Source organism: Lolium rigidum, chromosome 6 (genome assembly GCF_022539505.1).
Source record: "Lolium rigidum isolate FL_2022 chromosome 6, APGP_CSIRO_Lrig_0.1, whole genome shotgun sequence".
Classification (NCBI taxonomy): Eukaryota; Viridiplantae; Streptophyta; class Magnoliopsida; order Poales; family Poaceae; genus Lolium; species Lolium rigidum.
The window spans coordinates 257,463,306-257,481,273 of record NC_061513.1 but is presented as its reverse complement, the minus strand read 5'-3'; the positions used below and the strand labels follow the sequence as shown (position 1 = coordinate 257,481,273).

The following is a 17,968-nucleotide window of genomic DNA, read 5'->3' as shown; positions in this document are numbered from 1 at the left end:
TGTGGTAGACTTTGAGGTAGCCTCCAAACCTTCACAATCTTGTCAGAAGCAAATCCACATCCCGGATGCTTCCGGACCACTCTTGCCCACCTAGGGTTTCCAAGGAACCCTAGAGAGCAAGCTTCTTGATGAGTACAAGGGGGAATGAGATTTGGCTTGGTAGAACAGTAGACCGGCTCCTCCTCCATCGTTTCCCCGGAGGGATTTGAGTTTGGGTGGTGGAGGACAGAGATCTGAGGCTTTTGGTGTTTCTAACAATGGAGGACGAGAGAGGGAGCTCAAGAACAGCTTGTAGTGTAGTTCCTGACTTTTCAGAGGTAGGAGAAGGGCTATTTATAGTGTAACTTGAAATATGGCCGTTGCCCACTTGACACATCAGCAGATTCCTCGAGAAACCCGGTCAATCGGATTTGGCGCCGGACTGGCTGGCGCACGGGCCGGTCAGACCGGGTCTGCGACCGGTCCGGCCGGTTTCAACCGGAGCTGGGACCGGGTCTTGACCGGAGCCACTTCTTTGGGTACTAGATCTCGCCCGGTTGGCACAAGCGCATAGGCTGGTTGGTCGCCGGGGCGGCCGGTCAGTAATCCGGTCCGACCGGGCCAGCGACCGGATCGGCCGGTCCAAACCGGGCAGCCAACCGGACTGAGACCGGACTATCGCCCCGACCTTACTGGTTCCCACCCGGTTGGCACCGGTCCTGGGGCCGGTCTGCGCTGGGCTGGCCGGTGCCAGGGCCGGTCTGATCGGGCCAGGGACCGGCCTTGCTCTGGAAACCCCTTGTTGATTTTTCATCGAAGTGGGGGGTCTCCCATTGCCTTCTTGTTCCATTGATACACCATTATACCTCTTTGGCTAATACCTGGGAATCATCTTGTAGACATGTATTAGTCCAAATACTCTAGCACGGTGTCATAGTTACCAAAATAATGGATAATGGTAAAATACCCTTACAATGATCAAGTAACAAGCAAGTATAAAGGAAGCAACACGACCGGGTGGACGGTAGCGGAGACGACGCACGATGTGTTTACTGTAGTTCCCTCCACCAAAGGAGGTACATCTACATTGAGGAGGTGTGGACCCCGAAGGTGTCAATCGCCACAAAGGCGTCAGCTTATTCCTCGTGAACACCCCACAAATGAGTATTCACTTCTCCACTATCAAGGACGGTCGAGGCAGCGATTCCTTCCCACAAGGTTGGGGCGAGCTCCACAACAGCTGGAGGCTCCCAACACCGTGTAGGGCTAGTACAACACAGAGCTAGCCTCCATATGGGCTCATCTCAAGAGATCCACAAAAGGAATCCTAGGGTTACAAGATCCACAAAGGATTGGGTGGGGATGGCGAAATCTTTCTTGGTGGAAGTGTAGATCGGGACCTCCTCATTCACTCCTCAAAATATGAGCTTGATTGATTGGCTAGAGAATGAAATCATCAAGATTTGAGCTCAACAACAATGGAGGAGATAGAGTGAAAAGATGCTAGGGCGAGGTGGGGAAGAGGACCCCCTTATATAGGGGCGTTCAAAATCCAGTCGTTCAACAGATCTTGCACGACCGATACTACCGCTCGGGTGAGAGGTACTACCGTGTCCTTGTGATCGTTGCTCCCTCGCTTAGGGCATGTGGAGCCTGTAGGGTACTACCGATCTCGCGGTACCGGTCTGGGTATTTTAGGGTAGTGCCGCACGTGAGGAAAGTGCAACGGTACCGGACCAGTACCGGGACCGGTACAACCGCGATTCACTCCGAAGAGTGATTCAAGCAATGGTTCCAGTCGTGGCACCGCTCTGGTACTGGAGCTTTTCCAGTAGCTCAGGCCACTAGGGCCGGTATCGCAAGCAGTACCGCTAGCGGTAGTACCGGAACTGCAGTTCCAGTTGTCGTGTATCTTGTGTTGAAGTTGGTAGCGGTACTTCCACTCCCAACACCGGTTCTACCGGTCATGCAGAAAACACATGTTTTCAATAGGTTTTTGCAACCTCTCCAACTGTTGCCTCACGAAACACACACAAAGAACCGAAGAGACTACCAAGAAAACCTAAACAGCACCTAGATACGGTCCTGGTCTTCCGATCTTGAGTGGGGTCAACGAGAACACCGTGTACCTACAAATATTTCAACAACTATGCAGACGATAAAATTATATTCTAGTGTTGTGACCAAACACACAAAACCACAAGGGAAGACTTTGCTCTTTCACAATTGGACATCATAGTGAAGAGATGGGGAGTTTAGCTTTGGATTTCTTTGAATCAGTATATACAAAGGAGGAAAATCTTAACCCGTCCAACATCAGTGATTGCCTACATTCTTGCGTGGATGAGGATATGAACAAGAACTGTGCGCATCGTCCTCGAAAAATGAGATTAGTGATGTCTTGTTTCAAATTGGAACGTTTAAAGCCCTGGGGCCTGATGGGTTTCCTGACACATTTTTTGCAGCGCAATTAGGATCTATTGAAGGATGAAGTCGTGCAAGCTGTTTAACGATTTTTTGCTACGGATGTGATGCCACTGGGGGTAAATGACACTATCATCGTTATTATTCGAAAGAATAATGGTCCGGAGGCCTTGAAGGATTTTAGGCCTATAAGCCTGTGCAATGTCGTTTTTAAAGTGGCCTCGAAGTGTTGTTAACCGGCTTCGACCTGTGCTTCAAGATATCATATCGCCCACCCAGAGCTTGTTTATTCCTGGGCGTCTTATTATGGACAATGCACTCCTGGCTTTTGAGTGTATTCACTCTATACAGACAGGCTCGACAGCTCGCACGAATTTCTGTGCGTATAAGTTGGATATGGCTAAAGCGTATGATCGCGTTGATTGGAGGTTTTTGGAAGGGGTTTTAGTGAAGTTGGGCTTTCGTAGTCAATGCATATGGTGGGTAATATCATGTGTTACCACCATACCATACTCTATTCGCTTTAATGGACAAATGTTGGACTCCTTCACTCCATCTGGGGGCATCCGCCAAGGTGATCAACTTTCACTGTACATTTTCCTATTTGTTGCTGATGGCTTATCATGTCTAATTCAGAAAGAAATTGAGAGTAATCCACATATGTCGGAGAGCACCATGTATATGTCATCTATTGTTCGCGGGTGACAGCCTCTTATTTTTTGAGGGTTCGGTGGAGCAGGCAACATTGATTAAATTTATCCTTGACAAATATGAGCATGGAACTGGTTTGTCAGCTGTGGTAAATGCTTAATTATGTTTGGAGATCAAGTTTCATCAGAGGTGCAAGAGGAGATGAAGAATATTCTCTAATATGATACACATTTCTTTGAGGAGAAATATTGAGGCCTGTAGGTGCCTAAACACATGTCATCGGTTGCCAAGGAAATATTAATCAAGTATGTGCTTCAATCGATCTCCACGTATGCCATGGGGTTTTTTTAATTTCCGTTGGGGCTTGTTGATGATACATCATACACAATTTTTGGTGGGGAGACGAGTTGAATAAAAAGAAAATGCATTGGCTATCCTGGGATAATCTGACTCGTCCTAAAGTACAGGGTGACACGGGCTTTCGATACCTTCGTGTGTTTAACCAGGCTCTGTTGGCACAGCTGGCCTAGTTGTTGTTGCAGTACTTGACAGCCTGTGCGCCAGACTTCTAAAGGCTCGCTACTACCTGGCAGGAAACCTGCTCGACACTGCTTTTATTCAAAACCAGTCGCAAACATGGCAGACATTGTTTACGGGTTGGAACTTGTGAAGAAGGGGATGATGTGGAGGATTGGCACCGGTTCAATAGTCAAAATATTTTGAGATAATTGGCTTCCTCGTTCGGGTGCTATGAAAGTGGAAGGCAAACGTTGACCATCTCGGTTAAAAAGTGGGTTTCCGACCTTGTTGATAATGATTCCTGTTCATGGAAGTAAGAGGTGGTTCGTGAGTGCTGCTGGCCCTATGATGCAAACTCTATATTGGGCATCAAACTTGCAGCACGAGCCTACAACGATTTTATGGCTCGAAGTGGTGAAAACAATGGTATGTTTAATGTACGATCCGGCCCATCGCACTGGCATGCAAGAACCACTTGAGAGGTTGAGACAGGGTTAGTCAAGCATGATGCCTATGGGTGATCAGAAGGTTTGGGACCTAGTTTGGAAGGCATGTGTGCCATAGAAGATGAGGATATTTGCGTGGCGGACAACAACGAAGTCCCTGGTCGTGCTCACCGGTTTGCACCGAAGAATCACTTCCGTGAACCCGATATGCTCCATCTGTGGGCGTGAGGAGGAGGACGTACACCATGCGCTACTGTGCTATACTCTTGCAAGGGCCCTTCGAGATGAGCTTCGTGTACATTGGTCTCTTCCTTCGGAAACCTCTTTCTCGAACACCGGCAAAGACTGTTTTTTCCAACTTCTTGGCAATGTCCTACGAATGCAGGACCAAAGATCATCTATCTATTTTGGCGGGCCTGACATCATCACAACAATGTTATCCATGGAGACGGCAAGGCCTCGATCACCGCGTCAGTCAATTTTTGGTGAACTATCACAACTCATTTGCGGAGGTCTCTTCGGGGAGCAAGGGAACACAACTTTCCATGTATTCCTGGGTGGCTCCTAAAGAGGGCACGATCAAGGTTAACGTCAACGCTGGTTGGGACGCGGCTTCAAAGCAGGGATTACTCCGGATCATCATTGTGATAACCTTGTGCCAAATTAATAAAGCTTGCTCGTTCCTGTCAAAAAAAAAGAGACGCTCTCCCTTTTTTTTAGGGGAGAGATTTGGGCTCTCGTCTTTGGAGCAGATCGTGACATTCTGATTTGCTGACAGGACCCAGCGTCTATCTGAGCCTGTCTGCGGATGGCCCAGTTAACCAAACAGGGCCGATTTGATATGATATTTGCAGTTCCATCTTCTCTTCCTCCCAAGTCCCAACCGTGGCGGCGCTCACCTCCTCCCTTCCGGACCTATCTCGTGCTCATCGATCTTGACCTACCCAAACCCCCAAAGCTCCAGTACGACCCAATAAAAATCTCACCTTGCCTCCGCTCTCCTCTGCCCTAGAGCTGACGTCGCCGCCGCAGCTTAGCTCGCGCCGTCGTCTCACGCCTCACACGCGCCGCCGCCCGCCGCCTCGGCTTCCGTTCTCCCCCCGTAGCGTCCGCCGGTCTCGGGGTTTCCGAGGTACGAGCTCTTCCAAGTCACCCCGCGATTACTTCGAACCCTAACTTAACTAGCCTCCTCATCTTTTGAGCGCACACCATAATCTAGATCCGTTCCGCGAGATTGGGCAGAAGCTATCAGCCTATCCGTGTTACACATGTTCTGTCACCAAAGTTCGTTTTTTTCTTCGTCTCCGCAGCTAACCAGCTTCGATTCGTATAGGCCCAGGATGTTGCAGTCTAGCTAGTAACTACTAAGCCATTGGAATACCTTTTGGCGACCTTACTGGGCACTGGAGTGGATAACTGGTTGAGGGTGGGATGGGGGGAGTCATTGGTTCTTTTTTGTCATCTCTTTTCTGTTTATTCTGTGAAATTTGGAATGATGCAATTCGATTTTTGGTACTTGCCGGGGAAAAAAAGCTCAATTGAACACAAGCAGATGAGTCACACCCTGCTGTATCTAAAATCTCATTACATGATAACACAAATCTTTAAGCTTTATATTATATATCATATTAATTGTAGTAGTCTGATGGATGGTGGGGGACATTCCCAAAGTTGGTGTTATAGCATCTCTGCAACAAGGCATAGCAGTAATCAATTGTTGTCTGTAGTAGCTTGCGGTCACAAGACACAATATCTTAATACTTCTTTGGTGTTACTCCCTTAAACATGCCTTGTTGTGTATGAATAATTGGATTCTATTGAACTTCTGGCATGACTGACTCATTATTTTGCGAAACTACTTTATGATGTAATAGGTGAATACAGAGCTTGAAGTCTGTGCATGAAGTAGGACATCATGGGTGATAGTTCAAATTCAAATGTGCAGAAGGCCGAGGAACTCAAACTTAAGGCAAACGAGGCCTTCAAGGGTATGATATGTCTCATCCTTCCTGTTGTATGTCTAGAACTCTAGATTGAGCAGCACATTTTGTAGTCCTTGTTATTTATGGGGTGTTGCTAAGTCCTTTAAGTTTGTATACTTACCACTCTCTGTTCTACTTTTCCCTCTCAAAGTGCAACATGGAATTCAGTGATGCATAGACTTTGTTGGTTACCTTGCGCCCCAACACTCAATTAAGGATAGTCTGTTGAAATACTGATTGTATTTGATTTGTAACTGAACTAAAGTTGAAACACTTATTAATTAGTTCTAAATGAAGTTAACAGGAATACCGAGTTTAGATGTGCTTTTGTGGTAATAAGCTGAACTGGGATGTTCTTTCTATCTCTCATCATTATGCTGACATGTAAATGTAGCGTGCTGCGTCCCTTAGTGATATGATTTCCTTGAAGATTATTGTTCCCTAACTATTATGGTGTCTTCTTTCCAGCGAACAAGTTTTCTCAGGCTGTAGATCTATATGACCAAGCTATTGAGCTAAATAGTTCCAATGCGGTTTATTGGGCAAATCGCGCATTTGCACATACCAAGCTCGAGGAATATGGAAGTGCGGTCCAGGACGCTACAAAAGCTATTGAGATTGATCCCAAATATTCAAAGGTGAGTATTCATGTCCTGTTGATGGCATATTTTTGTAGGTTCTTACCTTTTGCAAAACTTTGTACCTATAGGGTTATTATAGACGAGGAGCAGCACATCTTGCTATGGGAAAATTCAAGGAAGCCCTGAAAGATTTTCAGCAGGTATGTGTCAGATGGGTCAACGAATCAACTCAATAATATGACTGCTGGATATTGTTGTTCATTTGTTTCTGCTTCTATCATGGATTACGTTTATTTCTTTTGGACAAGAAGATCGCATATGACACTGGCTTATCCTGAAACTAAGTAGTGTGTGCCAATTTGCTTTGTTATTATTAGGTGAAAAGAATCTGTCCCAACGATCCAGATGCTACAAGAAAGTTGAAAGAGTGTGAGAAAGCTGTCCAGAAAATCCGTTTTGAGGAAGCAATTTCTGTAGGGGAAGTAGAAAGGCACTCTATAGCAGATTCTCTAGATTATCATACAATAGGTATCAGCTCTTTGAATTTGCACATTTTCTTGCACTCTACTTGCTCCACTGTCTGTACATACTATATGTTAATGTGGTCTAAAATAGCAAAATACCTCTCTTTCCTGGTTCTGTTAATATTTTTGTCTGCTATAAATCTATTAACTCTATTTATGAGCACTTCTTAAGTTGGCTTTCTAGTGTGATCCATGCATGTCATTGTGTAGTGTTTATAGTTTCTTTGTGCTTGGCGTATTATGCATGCAATATAAAGTGAGGCAAGAGATGCTGAGATAGCTCGTGTATGAAACATCATATGTTGTTGGTGCTATTTTATATAATTATCATCACTTCAGTGGGTCAGCATGTTGCTAACATTTGTCAGGTTCTATCAGTCAGTGGATGCTTTAGTTATGAAATGTATATAAGTGATAGCTATTTTGATCCCAACTATAGTTCAGTTACACAAACATTGTTGATACTACAGAGGTTGAATCACAGTATACTGGAGCGAGAATTGATGGAGATATAATAACATTAGATTTCGTCAAGCAGATGTTGGATGATTTCAAAAGGCAAAAATGTATACATAGAAGGTACAGCTTGTAATGTGAAGTCACAACAATGTACCTTTTTTTGTTTTCCTTGTTACTTTTCTTGGGTATTTGTGATAAGCTATAAGTTGTCGGCAACTTGGCATAGGTATGCACTTCAGATTGTGTTGCAAGCACGGGACTTGCTGCGATCAGTGCCTTCCCTCGTCGATGTGAATGTTCCCGATGGTTGTCATTTTACAGTCTGCGGTGATGTTCATGGCCAGGTATTTGCCTTATCAACTGAAGAGATTCTCTAGATATAGCTCTCCCTCTCCATGACCATGTGGTATATGCACTCTGAAAATGTTTTTAGTCCTGTGAAGTGGCAACAGAGCGTTTTATATTTATAGATGAATTCCATTTCACTGGGTGAGTGGAAATTGTTAGTCCCCTCATCAAATCTTGGTATTATCTCTTGGTACCTATTGTGGGGGCCTAATGACCTGCTGTTTTATTTGCAGTACTTCGATCTGCTAAATATATTTGAGCTCAATGGGCTTCCTTCTGAAGACAACCCTTACCTTTTCAATGGAGATTTTGTGGACAGAGGATCATTTTCACTCGAAATCATACTTACTCTCTTTGCATTCAAGTGCCTTTATCCAACAGGTAAGTATCTTCAGTTCTCATTCTGTTCACGATCATAAATTGATAAGCTGATCGTTTTTCGAAGTTGGTTTTCTGTAGTACATTTTTTTTACTTCTACATTCTGGTAGTAGTTTAATTAAGTGGGAATATGAATTTCACTTCACTGCTATAGTTTAAGTGTGGATGGAATTTTCTATGACCAGGTATGCATTTAGCAAGAGGAAACCATGAAAGCAAGAGCATGAACAAAATATATGGTTTTGAGGGAGAAGTGAAATCCAAATTGAGCGATACGTTCGTTGAGCTGTTTGCGGAGGTATTTTGTTGCTTGCCTCTTGCTCATGTAATCAACAAGAAGGTCTTTGTATGTCATGGGGGTCTCTTTAGTGTTGATGGAGTGAAGTTATCTGACATCAAGGCCATTGATCGTTTCTGTGAGCCTCCTGAAGAAGGTAATTCTACCTTTCCTATTTATGGCTGTCCATTCTTGAGTGGATCTTTGTTATTCCTTTGTTCCCCGATTTATTTGCTACCCTTAAATCTTAATGAACTGGTTTTTTTTTTTGAACAACTGAGTCCTCGAATGATTGCATTTTTCTTTGCTCGAACTTGTGATGATATCATCATACTTTTGCTTATGCAAATGACATCAAAGCTACATATTTATTCTGTTTCTTGAATCTCGAAAAAGTTTATTGCACACCATTGCTTATCAATTTTGTTGCACTTTGTGTAAGATGTCCACAGGATTGCAAACATTGCAGTTCTGATTGCTATATGCTATCATTGTTATTTTGTATGTTATGCATCACTATTATGCTCTATCATTTGCGTGTTAAAAAAACTTGCTATCAAAATAAGAAATTGCATTATAACTATTATTTTGTTGTCTACAGGTTTAATGTGTGAAATCCTATGGAGTGACCCTCAGCCTCAGGCTGGGAGAGGCCCAAGCAAACGAGGTGTAGGGCTTTCCTTTGGTGCAGATGTGACAAAGAAGTTTTTGGACGATAACAATCTAGGTAGGCTCCATAGCAAACTGTCACTCTTGTTGGTTTAAAATATCAGTTATACCTTGCGCTTGTTTGAGCCTCTTAATCATTCTTGTCAGTTTAACATTCTCTTCTCGCACGTTCTCTTCTGATGTACTTGATTTCCTGCCAGACCTTGTTGTCCGATCCCATGAAGTGAAGGATGAAGGGTATGAAATCATGCATGATGGAAAGCTCATCACTGTTTTCTCAGCGCCTAATTATTGCGACCAGGTATGCTAAATCATGGAAAGAAACCACACTGCCTGCATACCTTGAATTACTCTCTTAAGATATGGTTCTGGCAAGCCATTGTTTTTATTTTCGTCATCTTATGATGTTGTTCTGAATTTCTGATGCAGATGGGCAACAAAGGTGCATTTATTCGGTTTGTTGCACCAGATTTAAAGCCAGATATTGTCAGTTTCTCGGCAGTGGTATGCCCTTGTCTTTTTTGCATCTAAGCTTCTCTTAAATAGTTGATTTGTATGACATCTATTGAGTACTCATTTTCTGAAAGAGCGTTAATTCTTGGTGGTACTCATGATTAACATGATAAATTGCTGACTAGCATTGGGTTCGAGCATCTGATCTGTAGTTGAACTAAACTTCACCGCAGTATATAGTTTGAAATTAGGTCGCAGATATCTTTTTCAAGCACATCTCTACTGCTTATGCCCTAGTCATTCGTTTCGCCAATTATGCTTGACTTCACTGCAGTATATAGTTTGCATTGAAGTCGCAGATATCTTTTCCAAGCACATCTTTACTGCTTATGCCCTAGTCATTCGTTTGGTCTATGGTGAAGCTTCTCTCTACCTGTGGTATATTCATGGAAAAAAATAGCGCGCTATTTCGGAGACTGACTTTTGTGAACCTAGGTGTATGTGAACCCACTTTTTGAAAAGTTCCGTTTGTGATGTCAAAACATGTTTTAAAAATCGAAACACAAAATGATTTCCCAGATCTCAAATATGTGCCCTAGACATGAGTTTCGTGACGAAAAAACTTTTTATTTTGTCTCGGCAAAAAAGTGAAATTTTGCAGGGCTATATAGCAGTATATATGTAACGTATTTTGTCTTTTTTAGATTCTGAAATAAAAAGTGGTTTCTCCGCGAAAACTTTCTACGCACATATGGAACATGCGTACGTACCCTGATATTTTTATTTCAGATTTTTTTCACATTTCGAAAATGCATTTCCAACCTGGGTTCACGTGCACCCAGGTTCAACTGGGGCTTTTCCGCTATTTCGGCGCTAATAGCACGCTATAGCGTTTTTGGACATGCCACGCTACATCATTTCGGCGCTATAGCGTGCTATAGCGCGCTATAGCACACTAATAGCGTATTTTTTGGCCGACGCTATTTTGTTATAGCGCGCTATAGCACGCTAATAGCGTATTTTTTGGCCGACGCTATTTTGTTATAGTGCGCTATTTTTTTCCTTGGGTATATTACAAGGTTGATAACACATTATTTTATTGCAGCCACACCCTGATGTTAAGCCGATGGCCTATGCGAACAATTTCCTCCGGATGTTCCAATAGCAGCTGGCGGCACCTCTGTGTGGCCAATTTTGATATGCTAAACTTCTCTCTGCCCAGCTCATTTCATACCAAGTTCCATCCAAGTCTTGACCTGAGCAGCAAATATTTTGCACCCTTTGTTAAATTATTGGTACTAGCAGTGATTTAGATGTATGCGTAGTTGTACACTGTGTTCTCGTCTATGTGATCCCCTTTATATCTCCAGTACATTCGTCCCTTAGGATTCTGCTGCTCTGTTCAGCTTTCACGGTGCTGACATTGAGGAATGGTGCTATCGTGCTCATGGTATCTTTTGTGGATTGTTGTAATGTTCAATTTCTGTGGTGCATGATAACACAGTACTGCTTCGTACGCAAAATGCCACATGCAACATGTAGTGAACCGATTATTTTGTACAAGGCATGCATAGATTGTAAAATGTACGTCGTGTCAATGCTGGAATGTATATCTTACTGTCAGATTTTCTGTCAAGGTTAATGGAGGTTCGCTTGAACCCTTTTACCCCTCTGGTGGAATCTGATAGGGAGATCCCATATTGCCTTTCCTTTTCTTATTTTGTGGAGGAGTGATGGCTTTGTGGAGAGGGAGTACATGTTTCGTTGATAGAGGGCCACGAGTTTGTAATAGATCACCGTGGGTATCGCATCTCTTTGATGATGGCACTCTTACTTTCATCAATTAGGAAGGACTGAGTGCAAGGAGATTGAATGAAATTCTTCAAATTTATGATGAGGCATATCTGGTCTATGAGAGAAGAGTGCCATCTTCTTTTGGCCATGTACTTCGATCCAATCTGAATATTCAGCTGGAAACCTTCACTGAGAAATACCTGGGTCTGTTGACAGCAGTCGGTAGGCTGACAAGTGAGGCGTTTGAGTTCATGTCGGACAACGCTAGGAGCAAGGTGAATGGCTGGGCGTAGAAAATTCTATCTTTTCTTGGGAAGGAAGTTTGTCAAGATCCTTTTGATAAACTTGAAAGACTTTTTGACCGATAGGTTGACATGACTTACAATGACTTGGATTTGACCTTATAGTATGAGTTGTTTCCTTCTATCAAAAGGATCTTGTCAAAAGCTCGCATCTCTTTCATGGAAATTTTGGTGGAGTGGAAATTTGGAAAAATGATCCATGCATTGGATTGCATGGGATGATAAACTCTCTATTCCGAAGAGCAAAGGTGGTATGGGCTTCACAGATATGCACACTTTGAACATTGCTCTTATGTGGAAACATCACAAGCACTCGGTATGCTTTCTTGAACCGGATTTCTAGTCCTAATTTCCTCAGCAATTTAATCGAAATGAAGAATATGACAAACATCTTGAACCGGATTACAAGACATGTCGAACAGGTTGCACACAATATGGCACTCTAAGCACATAAGAACAATTTGACATAACAATAGTCATTTTGACTACGTGACGGGCTTTTGTTTCTACCCAAAATACTTACTGTCCAGGCCGACCTACACACACTAACATCTCTAGCGGACCCTGGATAAAACAAAACCAGAATTTTTCATCAGGTACCCTGGATATATTGCAGTTTCGTGGCGCGGAACAGATACTCCAAATTAGTACGGCATATTTGAAATTTGCATCTGCGCAATATTTTGAGTCCTAGTTTCCTGAGCAATTGAATCCAAATGACAAATATGACACACATCTTAAAACTGGATTACAAGACATCTTGAACAGCTCGCACAATTCGGCAGCTCCACTGTAAAGGGTGTGGACATGTAAATCCATTGGCATTGTTCAAATCGAGAACTGTATCATGCATGCTCAATTAGGATCAGGAAAACCCACAGCGCACACGAACACAATTTTTCAGAACATTGATCAGATAAACTAAGAACAACACCAATTTTAGTTTGAATGAGCGAATTACATCTGTAAAGACCATACAACAGCATGAATTAATATAGTAACAGTAGTCAATATCCTCGAGTGAGTACATTACACTTTGCCAAGAATTTTATCAAGACCGGATCTACTCTAATTGACAGCTGCAAACGAGAAGAACTGGTTGTGTCCATCAAGCGACGGAGCGTGAAGATCTGACGCCATGGTACTGTAATTGCACCTCTTGTAGAGCGCTGCTGCTTCATCGTCATGATCGGCCAAAAGGCTTCGCAGCTCCTCTGAAAGTTCCCAGTCAGCTGATGCCGCAGGCTGGTCTGTGTGGATCTGTTCGATGTTGTTGTTCTCAGCCTCGATCGGGGGAGTTTGCTGCTCCTCCTGAACCTCTGATTCCCAGTCATCATCCCAAGGCCTTAGCAGCAGTTCCTCTGATTCCTTGTCAAGGGATTCCCAGTCGAAGTCGTCAGGTTCCACGGGGAGAGTTTGGTCCCCGAGAAGCTCTTCCATTGTGCAAGACATCCGGCCCATGGCGTCGTCAGCTTCAGGCGCGTGGGGCAAGGAAACGGGTGCGGCGGACGTGAAGCACACCGGGGAATGGTCGTACTCCACCTCCTCAGGTGCTTGGACTGGAACGGGAGCGCCGACGGACGTCCACATCTTGCTTGCGGCAGGCGTGACCCACACCGGGCAATCCGCGACGGGCGCTGCCATCCGCATCTTCTTTGAGCATGGCGGATCGACGGCGGCGGCAACAGGCGCTGGCCTCTTCTCTGACTGGTGCGGGGGTGCTGGCTCTTCTCGAAGCTTGTAGGCGTCGGATTCTTGGCGGGCGGCGGCGCACGCGTTGGGAGCGAGATGAATCTTGCAGAGCACCTTCTCCCCGTCGGCGACGACGGCCTCTGGCCGCAGGCACCGAAACTCCTCCATGACCCAGCCGGTGCTGGCCTTGCCTTTCTTGAACGACAGGTGCTTGACCTCGCCGACCTTGACGCCCTCGTGGCCGTAGACGTTCTCCGTCTTCTGCACGGCCCAGGTGCCGGCGCCGGCGACGCGCGTGGCCCGGGCGTCCTTCTCGCTCTTGCGCTTGCAGGTTGTGAAGAAGAAGCGGTCGCCGGAGCGAGCGGCCGAGGGCACGGGCGCGTACTCGGCGGCGAGGTCCTTGGGCTCGCAGGCGTAGACGTCGGCGTGGCGGATGAGCGCGTCGGCGCCGTGCGGCAGCGGCGAGCCGGCGAGGAGGCGCGGCAGGAAGTATGTCACGGCGTCCTCCTTGGACGGCCTGAATCGGTGGTGCTTGTAGAGGTCGTCGAGCCCGTCCGTCTCCATGGATCGATCGGCCGCGCACGGAGCTGCTCTGCGCGCGTCTAGCTAGAAATGAAAGAGAGAGTTTGGATGGCGGTAGGGGAAACCCTAGGTTGGATCTTGGGTGGCGGGAGAGGGAGTGTGGAGCTGGGGAGAGTGGGGGTTCAGCTACTTATAATCAAAAGGGAAAGGGCGTCACGCGTAGGAATTAGGAAATATTGGCTGATGGTTTGGGTTTGGAATCGGTTTCCAATTCATTGCGATGGCTTTCCATGTTCGTATCGAGATTTCCATGTTCGTATCGAGCTTTCCATGTTTTGAATCCGAGCCGTGCTTCTCTTGGGTCTGCATGGTGGCTGACTTGCCAGCAACGTTTAGTCTACTTTTGCCTCGCAGGCGCGTGGACGAAGAAACTCGTCTACATCTTGGAGAACCTGGAGATGTTGTATACGTACGGTCCGGACGACCAGCATCTTCTGGCCGGCGACGAGATAGCAATTCTCCCGGCAGATGGATCCACTCAGCAGGTAACCATTAATTCCTTCTTCTCATATATACTCCAATACTCCATGAAAGAAGAGAGGAGTATATTTTTTTTTGAAATGGGGAAGACTCTGAATCAAAAGCGATGCATATAAGTTTTATTTATATTAGAATCAACAGGGGTAAGTCAAAATCATACATCACAAAATCCGAAGCCACCACTCAACACCTAGATACTCGACAATGGGTGAACTAACATGTCGTCAGGCCTCTGCCCTAAAAACCAAATGCCACACCAACTAAAAACCAAGGGCATCCTTGAGTCACCCTATGGGGAAAACATGAGCGCACGACCGGCTTAGCAGACCCTGGGTGAGCACACCTTTGCCCTCGCTTCAGAAACCGTGACCACAATCGAACCGATGGTCCATCGTAATGATAGAGATCCACGTTTCCCTTGCCAATTCTGTTGACGACAGCACCGTGAAAGATCGGTCGTGCATAGCACATGCTGACTAGGCATGGCTTGACATATCCTCCTCTAGTCTATGTCCACCGGCGCCGCTTCACAAACGATGCTCCCAAGAGAGAAAATGAAACCACAATGCCGCCATCATCCAGTATGGAAGATTTGACTAGGGTTTCCCCCGGAGCAGCACAAGTAGGTCGACAATCGTTGCTCAACGATGCCTTCATCAAGGTAATGACGCGGAACGCCGCTATCGCCCGCCAATCGGCCCAGTTTTCACCGTCAACAATGTCTTCCCGACTCGCAATCGGGGCTAGATGAAGAATCCCGCGATTCGATAGCCTAGCCTCAGGCCGACCACCTCCGGCGGAGATGGACACCACCGCCATGACGCGAGAGAATCACAGACAGGGAACTCGCCAGCCACCGCAGATCTCGATCGCTCCGCCAAGGCCTTCAGATCCACTGCAATCGGGGTCACCCCGCCGCCAGTAGCTTCACCAAACGCTGCACAGCCGCCGCCATCCTCATGGGAAGCAGCCAACCACGGCGCGCCACAGACCATTAGCCCGGGGCCGCCATCTTGGATCCCACAATGACGCTCATAGGACAACCTCGACACCGACCAGGGATCTGCCGCCGCCGATCTAGCGCTGCCCTCGCGTGCGCGACGCAGAAGGGAGAACCTACCACCACCAACAGGCCTATGCAAGGAGGAGACTGGGGAGGATAGGGTGGCGGGGAGGGGGGGGGGGACGCGGATGTCCTAACTTTAACTTTCAATCTCAACACACAAATTGAGCTGTTTCTTTTTCTTGCCTGGTGATAGTTGGATCCATGGATGATTGTTTTGTTATTTTTTCCCGAGCCCGTGTGGTGCGTTTAGGAGTGATTTAGAATGGTTTTGTTTCGATCATTATTTATGTGTTGCTTTAGGGCATGTACAACCCCAGCCGAATAGCTAGATGCTTAAGTAAGAAAAAATAAAGACCAAAAAATCGGTTAATACCCAAGCGCCCCAGCCTCCCAACGCTGGCGCTTATTATCGCTAGTCAGAACAGGTTATCGAGGGAAAGAAAGAAAGGCTTAGCGACAGCGTTTCACTTTGCGTCGATGCTAGAGGGAATCCCAGATAGAGTGGGATTTGGGCCTAACGGCCAGGAAAACCAACCTAGCGCCTCCCTTAGAATTGTGTGTAGAGCTTGCTTCACTAGTCGCAATGTCCTTTGTTTCCATTACTATTATTTGGAGTGCGGATCCATCACTTCAGTCAGAACAAAAGCATCTTAAATGGTCCTCATATTGAGCTTATTTTATTAAGCATGGTGTTGTCAGTCCTCTTTCTCACCAATATCCTTAGCTTTATAATATAGTAAAATGAAAACAAGTTTATGTTTCTAATGTTATGTCCCAAACACCGCTAAAAATTGTTATTAGGATAAATTTGACAGGGAAGATGGATTTATTTAGTATCTCGGTTAATGGAGATTAATCTCTCTAGTACAAAGAAGGCTTTGTCTGGGGCTTAATGCCATCTGGAGCTTTCAATGTCAAATCATTGTACCAAGACCACATGAATGATCTACCACTTTTTTAAGGAAGTATATTTGGAAAATGAAAGTACCACTAAAATTTAAGATTTTTTTCCCCGCAAAAAAAATAAGATTTTTATGTTGCTTTTGTTCAAGAAAGTAATTCTTACAAAAGATAATCTGTTAAACAAAATTGGTAAGACAATAAAAAATGTTGTTTTTGTGTTCACGAGGAAACCATTCAACATTTATTCATCATGTGTTCTCTGTCCAAAATAGTTTGGCATATTGTATATATGATTTTCAATATTACATCCATAGCCTCCTCCTCCTGCACCCACGCGGCGGCGCCACGCCGCGCCGGGCGGCCACTCTCTCGACCTCCTCTCCCGCCGCCCAGGCCGGGCGTCGCCGGGCAAAGCCCGGGTGGCGCGGCGGCGGTCTTCCTCGGTCGCAGATCGGAGGGTGCGGCGGCGACCGGCTCTTTCTTCCTCGCGACGATGAGGCGGGGTAGCGGCGGCCGGGGCGGATCTTTGGCGGCTGGCGGCGGCGGGTGGGTGCTGCGCCCCGATCTGGGTCCGTTTGGCCTGGGCAGGCGGGCGTCTCCCTCTTTCTCCATCGTCGCGAAGTTCCCCTTGTCTACTCCGCATCACTGTGGAAGGCCGGGTTCTAAAGTGGCAGTGTCTTTCCCCTCCGCCGGAGGTGGTCGGCCTAAGGCATGAGGAATCCATGGCGGTGGTGGTCTCCTCTTTCGTCGGAGGGGATCGGCTAGTTTGTGGTTATTTTGGTGGGTCTCGTGATCCTTCATCTAGTCCCTGACGGTGAGGCGTGGCTGCCGGTGAAAGCCGGTTCTGACTTCGATCATGGCAGATGATGACGGCGCCTGTTCGTCGCTACCTTGTTGAAGGCATCGTCTCTGCAGTCTATGTTTTCTTCTCGCCTGGGCTGCTCCAGGGGAAACCCCAGATCCGGGTACCCCGGATCGGACGATGGCGGCGCGCGACGTCGTTCTGCCTGTTGGGGGCACTGTTTTTGGAGCAGACAACAGATGGTGGTGGTGCTGAGGTGGAGCGGTGTCTTTCTGTTGTGCTTGCATCGTAGAGTCTCGGCGTCATGGTGCAGCGGGGTCTCGGAGACATACGCATTGTGATGGACGCGCGCATGATGGTTGTGTCGTTTGACGTCGTGGCAACGTCGATGACATGCCTGGCAAGGTTAATACGTTGATCTCTCTTAGAGATGGGCTCGCAGAAGACGACGGTAGAGATTCTATGGTGTATGCAATGGCGTGAGCTGAGGGTCTGCTAGACTGATTGTGCTTCTCACCCGCCAGTGGGCAGCTTGGGCAGACACTCGTTTTTTAGATGATGTGCGTTGGTGTGAGGTCAGGGTAGTGGCTCTGTTCTTAACACCCCTTCATCGTTTCTTATAGGTTTAGCGAGTTGTCGCTAGGAAGGTGGCTTCG

At 46.2% G+C, this 17,968-nt stretch overlaps 1 protein-coding gene across 1 annotated transcript; it reads left to right on the top strand.

Annotated features, from left to right (window-relative positions):
• The first annotated feature begins 4,881 nt into the window (after positions 1-4,881).
• On the top strand, positions 4,882-11,139 carry LOC124665877 (serine/threonine-protein phosphatase 5-like). The gene is made up of 13 exons (XM_047203237.1): positions 4,882-5,151; positions 5,894-6,007; positions 6,470-6,639; positions 6,711-6,782; positions 6,960-7,110; positions 7,577-7,685; positions 7,792-7,909; positions 8,147-8,294; positions 8,478-8,726; positions 9,171-9,296; positions 9,439-9,539; positions 9,668-9,742; positions 10,797-11,139. The coding sequence occupies exons 2-13, from the start codon at positions 5,935-5,937 to the stop codon at positions 10,854-10,856; spliced, it is 1,452 nt and encodes a 483-aa protein (XP_047059193.1). The 5' UTR covers positions 4,882-5,151; positions 5,894-5,934; the 3' UTR covers positions 10,857-11,139.
• The last annotated feature ends 6,829 nt before the right edge of the window (positions 11,140-17,968 follow it).